Source organism: Syngnathoides biaculeatus, chromosome 10 (genome assembly GCF_019802595.1).
Source record: "Syngnathoides biaculeatus isolate LvHL_M chromosome 10, ASM1980259v1, whole genome shotgun sequence".
NCBI lineage: Eukaryota > Metazoa > Chordata > Actinopteri > Syngnathiformes > Syngnathidae > Syngnathoides > Syngnathoides biaculeatus.
Window position 1 is genome coordinate 26781238 of NC_084649.1, and position 6000 is coordinate 26787237.

Sequence of the window (6000 nt, forward strand, 5' to 3'; positions counted from 1 at the left end):
GACTTGGAGAGTTGAGAATCTTTGGGGAGGAGCAAAGTTTAACCGGGGTCGTGAGCGGAGGTTATGGAGAGTTTTCGCTCTGCTGAGCGGCAATTAAAAAGATCAAACGTCTCCGGTCCCATTATTCTTTTCCTTTTTTGAAATTGGTCAAGTGTAGTGCACTTGAAAGTGAATGTAGGATTATTTTATCCCCAATTAAATGTCAAATTATGTATTTTCACATTCCGTTAGACAAATTCAACTTTAAATTTGCTGGCACAACCACACGGTGACTTTTGGGATAGCATTTTATCAACGATACACAGATGGCCTCTTCCACCAACGAGCGGTTTTGTTTTTGAAAAGTCTCATCTGTTAACTTCCATATTTTAATATTTATACCTTGCCTGAACCTTTGTGGAATGTATCATATGGTCAGAAATACAATAAATAAAAAGGTGCGTCCCATCCAACACAATCAAGGACAGTTAATTTTTGGAACGTATCACATTGTCGTGACTATGCCGTCTTTCGTTGTTGTTTTTTTTTTTTTTCTTATTAATTTAACATCTTCCAATTTCAAGTTTATCGGACTTCTGTTTCAAACTAATACATTTTAAATACTATTCGGTTGCCGTTTTTAAATGCGGTGTTTCAAGTTAAGCAACACTAATTCAGATCATGTTTTTCAAAAAAATTTTTTCAATCCACTTTTTCAAGTTTAGCAATTCAAATTCAAAGTTTGTTGAAGTAATATTGAGAGGATGAGGTAAATATGCATCTGAGTATGATTCGATTGTCTGTCTCCATGTTTTGCTCCACCGGTTATGTTCAAATATCCATTGCTTAAGGATTGTAAGATGCACAGCTGCTATTAATTAGCCGTTTTTTTTAGCGTTAAGATCAACGTAATCTTCCTGCAATTGTCTGTTTTATGTCGAGTTTGACTGAACTTCAACTTATTTATTTATTTGTTTATTTTTTTTTGACTGTGCTGTACTTATTTCAAGTATCGGAAAGCATCGCTAAATGCACTTTTTTTTGGGGGGGGGGGGCTCACTCGGTATCCCCCTGGACGATGCCCTCCATCCATTTAACGCGTCTCCTTGCAGATGTCACTACAGCAACCTCGCCTTCTCGCTGCTGGCGCACGTGATGTCGGAGCGCGTGGTCAACACGGACTACCAGCGCTGGGTCTCGGACAACATCCTGGACCGTCTGGGAATGGAGGACACCGGCTTCGACATCACGCCCGGCCTGCAGGGTCAGGCGGCCGTGGGCGTGTACTCCAACGGAAAGCCCGCCCCGCTCTACGACCTGGGCTGGTACCGCCCGTCGGGCCAGATGTTTTCCACGGCGGCGGACATGGCCAAGCTGGCCATGACGCTGCTGGGCGCCTACCATCGCAAGCTCCTGGATCCGGACTCCTTGAAGATCATGCTCACGCCGCTGTTCAGGTGCGACAAGGACTACTTCGCCAACCGCACCGGGACGCCGTGGGAGGTGAACGAGCTGCTGGGCTACGAGATGGTGCGGAAGGACGGCGACCTGGACGGCTACTCGGCGACCTTCTCCCTGGTGCCGCGGCTCAAGCTCGGCCTGGTGGTGCTCATGGCCGGAGGTCGCTCCCAGAAACAGGACGCGGTGGCCGGGGCCTACCGCCACATCGTCCCCGCCATCGAAAAGGCCTTCAGGGAAGCGCGTAAAGTGCTCTCGGCGCCACCCAACCCGGAAGCCTACGCCGGCTTCTACACCTACGGCAACGTGACCTTCTACGAAATCAAAGCCGGCCCGGACGGCGTTCTCACCATGCAGCAGTTCGGCCCTCAGATTGAAGAGCTGATCCCGCAAAAGTACCGAACCATAAAGCTCAACTACCTGGTGGAGCGCGTCTTCAGGGTGGTCTTCGAGCGGGAGTACCCCTGCGTCCTCAGGGTGGGCTCGGCCTCCGTGTCCCTGGAGGCGCAGGACGGCCAGCTCTTCAACTTCTACGCGTACGACAAGCGCGGCGCGTCGCCTGGGTTCGACGCGCCGGGCCTGAACACGTACAACGTGGTCAGGATAGCGCGCAGGCCGTCCTTCTCCAGCTGAGTCGCGTTCCGACCCGCTCGAGAGGAGGAGGACGTGACGACGTGAAAGTGAGTCCCTTTCTCCGCTGCTCACACTGGCAGCGTCGAACATTTTCTCTCCTGCCTGCACTTCCTGTTTGGAATGTTTTTCATCTCTTCTTCCCTTTTTGTGTCTGTCCTTCATTTTTTTTTTTTTTTTTTTTTTTAATTTTACCACTACATAACGTGTTTTGCAGTGAACCCTCCTCGCCGAAAATCTGCGCGGAAATTGATGCCTTCCTCCAAAAAGAACGCGAAATATACCCGTAATTGCAATCATAAATCATCTAGTATTAAAATAATAAATTCTTCCAGGATTTGAATTTGGAAATTACGACTTTCCCATTAGCCGTTTTATGAAGTGATGCAAAGTCGGTCTCATTTTCATTTCGAAACGTTTTTGCTTTCAGGTATCGCTTGATGCTGTCGTTATTTCACAGCTTTGCACTTTTTCTCAGCGTTCTCGGCATTGGACATCGGAACACTTTTTGCAAAATGACGTCTTTATATTTCACATTTTTACACAATCCGCCAGTAGTTTTTCCAGCAAATATATAAACAAATGAAATCATCCCGATTGGCAAATGTGTATTTGTGAATAGGCGGCGTGGGGCTCACTGTATTTATTTCACATTTTTGCACAGTTGTTGCTGATCCTGTTTTTTTCCTCACTTTGAAAAATGATTTTGTATTCTCATGCTCACTTGTCACAACATTTAAATAAAATCCATTACAAGAATTCTATGGTTTAAAAAAAAAAAAAAAAGAAAAAAATTGCCTTTGCAGTCACTGTGATTTGATCGCACTCGCAAATCTGCACAGTCGAGCACGCGTGTAAAATTCGTTACGAGTAGAAATACGTAGCTATTGAAATACGTCACTCATTTTGTGTAGTCTCGACCGATGTTCCCTCTCAGCTGCGCGACTGCGCAATTGCGCACTTGTCGCACACACGAAAACTGACCTAGCGCAGTAAACCACAGGCTGAGGTCCTTTTTTTGTTTTGTTTTTTTTAAACATGGAAGCACAAGGTCTCTGCTGCTCCGCCTACTTCTACTTCCTAGTTTACCCGACACCGCCCCCCTCCGCTCTTAAAGGGGTACACTCATAATCGCAAACCCACACAAGCAACTTTATATCTGCAGGTATGACTGACCACTCCCGTACATTTTTCAAATGTGAGTGACTGCCTCTGCACTTTTCATGATGTTTTCCACAAACTGTTTCAAGTTTTGATCATCAGGAATAATGGTCCATCTCAAAAATAGTCACTGAGCGTAACGTTTGACACAAAATGGATTCAATTCATTCGCATCGAACCCAGCCACATAAACCTGTTATTAAACAAACTGTATCTCGGTTGTTTATACAATAAAAAATGTGTTGTACAGATTGTAGGTCGCAATGGTGGGCAAAGTTTTGAACCGGGTTTGTAGACCTTTTACATCCGCGCGACGTTTTTGCAGTTTTGCCCCATTCCGCTCTCACGGAACCGCTCGTGCGCCTTCGAGTTGGATGGATGGTGGGCGAGTGCCGATGCGCAGCCATTTTCACATCGTTGAGGTCGTTATGCCGTTTTAGAATGCGGCTGTAACGGCAAAATGGGGAATAAGTGAAGCGCTGTGAAGAATTCTACACAAAGGAGTCGCAATCGGGAGCAGGTGTGCCACACGGGTAAGTCATATTCAATTTTTTTTTTTTTTTTTTTTGCTGTTGTGTTGAATGCCATCTTATTTATTTTGATGATCATTTCAACGGTCGGCCAAGAAAAAAAGATTCTTTCATCGCTGCTTGCGGACCATTTTGCTTTTCTCGACATTTGATGTTTGAGCGCAACTACAGAGGTGTATTTGTCTCCTCTCTCCTCACCCCCACCCCCTTTCCAAATAACAAAAACAAAAAACTTGGAATTTTCGTCTTTGTAAGCGCGCCAACTTTTCCTGCAGCATTGAAAATGGGCAGGTACGTCCCTAATGTTGTGTCCCGGTGAATTTGTGCCTCGCTCATCTCATGTGTTTACAACGACGCTGAGAGTATTTAAACGCTAAAATACTGCGCAAACTGCCTCGTGTGCGATATTTTGGACTTCCGCCTTTGCTCTTCTGGCTCATTTGCTTCATAATCCCGGAAAATGGACTCCAATTCAACGTGACCTCCCCCCCCCCGACACGGTTCGGGATTATTCCGATAATTCACTGTCGCGCAAGTCGACGCTGCGGCGGGCGCTGGCAACCGCGAGAGGACAGAAATAACTTTTATCATGCAAATGCTTGCATTTAACCTTTTCTTTTTTTACCCGCCCGCCAGGCTGGGCCGGCGCAAAATTGAGGGGAGGAAAATGAAAATGTCACCTGACAGAAACGTGAAGGAAATGTTGAAATTACAATGAAAAGTGATGATAAAATAATCCATGTGCTTCGCATCACAACCAGTGGAAAACAACGGAAAAGATTTTAATCGGGGTACATGGGTAGTTTTAACATCCATCCATTTTCTTCGCCGCTTATCCTCACGAGGGTCACGGGAGCGCTGGAGCCGATCCCAGCTGACAACAGGCAGGAGGCGGGGTACACCCTGAACTGGTTGCCACGGTTGACCACTGATGCCGGTCTCGACCCGCCGGCTTCTGTTTTTCACGGTCTGTCAAGGTGTTCTGGTGCAGGTCTGAAATGTGGGTGGCGGGCAGCTTGGCATTCGAATGACTGGAGCAGAGCCAGATGTGTGGCTGTCTGTCTGTCTCGCTATCCCTTTCGCTATCTGTAGCACTCTCTCTTGCTATCTCTCGCTATCTCTATCCCTCTCTTGCTATCTCTCAATCTTTCCATCTCTCTCTCGCTATCTCTATCCCTCTCTTGCTATCTGTCTCACTATCGCTCTCTCTCTCTCTTGCTATCTGTCTCGCTATCTCTCTTTCTCTCGCTCTCACTATCGCTCTCTCTCTCTCGCTATCTCTATCCCTCTCTTGCTATCTCTCAATCTTTCCATCTCTCTCTCGCTATCTCTATCCCTCTCTTGCTATCTGTCTCACTATCGCTCTCTCTCTCTCTTGCTATCTGTCTCGCTATCTCTTTCTCTCGCTCTCACTATCGCTCTCTCTCTCTTGCTATCTCTATCCCTCTCTTGCTATCTCTCAATCTTTCCCTCTCTCTCTCTCTCCCTCTCTTGCTACCTCTCAATCTTTCCCTCTCTCTCTCTCGCTATCTCTATCCCTCTCTTACTATCTGTCTCGCTATCTCTCTCTCGCTCTTGCTCTCTCTCTCGCTCTCACTATCGCTCTCTTGCTATCTCTCGCTATCTATCTCTCAATCTTTCCCTCTCTCTCTCTCTCGCTATCTCTATCCCTCTCTTGCTATCTGTCTCGCTATCTCTCTCTCGCTCTCGCTCTCTCTCTCGCTATCTCTCTTTCTCTCTCTCGCTCTCACTATCGCTCTCTCTCTCTCTTGCTATCTGTCTCGCTATCTCTCTTTCGCTATTGCTATCGTCTCTTACTATCTCTCTCTCTCTCTCTCGCTATCTATATCCCTCTCTTGCTGTCTGTCTGTCTCCCTATCTCTCTTTCTCTCTCTCACTATCTCTATCCTTCTCTTGCAATCTCTTGATCTCTCTCTCTCTCTCTCTCTCTCTCTCTCTCTTTTCCTAGCTCACTGCCTCGCTATCTATCTCTCTCTCTCTCTCTCTCTTTTCCTAGCTCACTGCCTCGCTATCTATCTCTCTCTCTCTCTCTCTCTCTCTCTCTCTCTCTCTAACTCTATATCTCTGTTATGCGTTTTACACAGCGAGCACTGTAAGGTAACTTTAAACTCACAGATGAGTCTAAGAAGAGCTGTCGGTAGCGGATGAGTTTGGGCACGTCTGCTTATCCAGCAGACTCTGCTAGAAGGTGATCCACCTTAAATGGACTCCGAATCCGTCT

At 46.6% G+C, this 6000-nt stretch overlaps 1 protein-coding gene across 3 annotated transcripts in view; it reads left to right on the plus strand.

The window, feature by feature from the left end:
• Nucleotides 1-2877, plus strand: part of lactbl1b (lactamase, beta-like 1b) — a 45106-nt gene extending 42229 nt beyond the window's left edge. The window contains exon 8 of one of the 3 annotated variants that reach the window (XM_061833776.1): nucleotides 1092-2862. In XM_061833776.1, the coding sequence (XP_061689760.1) occupies nucleotides 1092-2070 (979 nt within the window). In that variant the 3' untranslated portion in view covers nucleotides 2071-2862. Of the gene's footprint in view, nucleotides 1-1091 lie in introns of all 3 variants that reach the window. The other 2 variants (XM_061833775.1, XM_061833777.1) reach the window with 2 other exon arrangements.
• Nucleotides 2878-6000: the final 3123 nt, after the last annotated feature.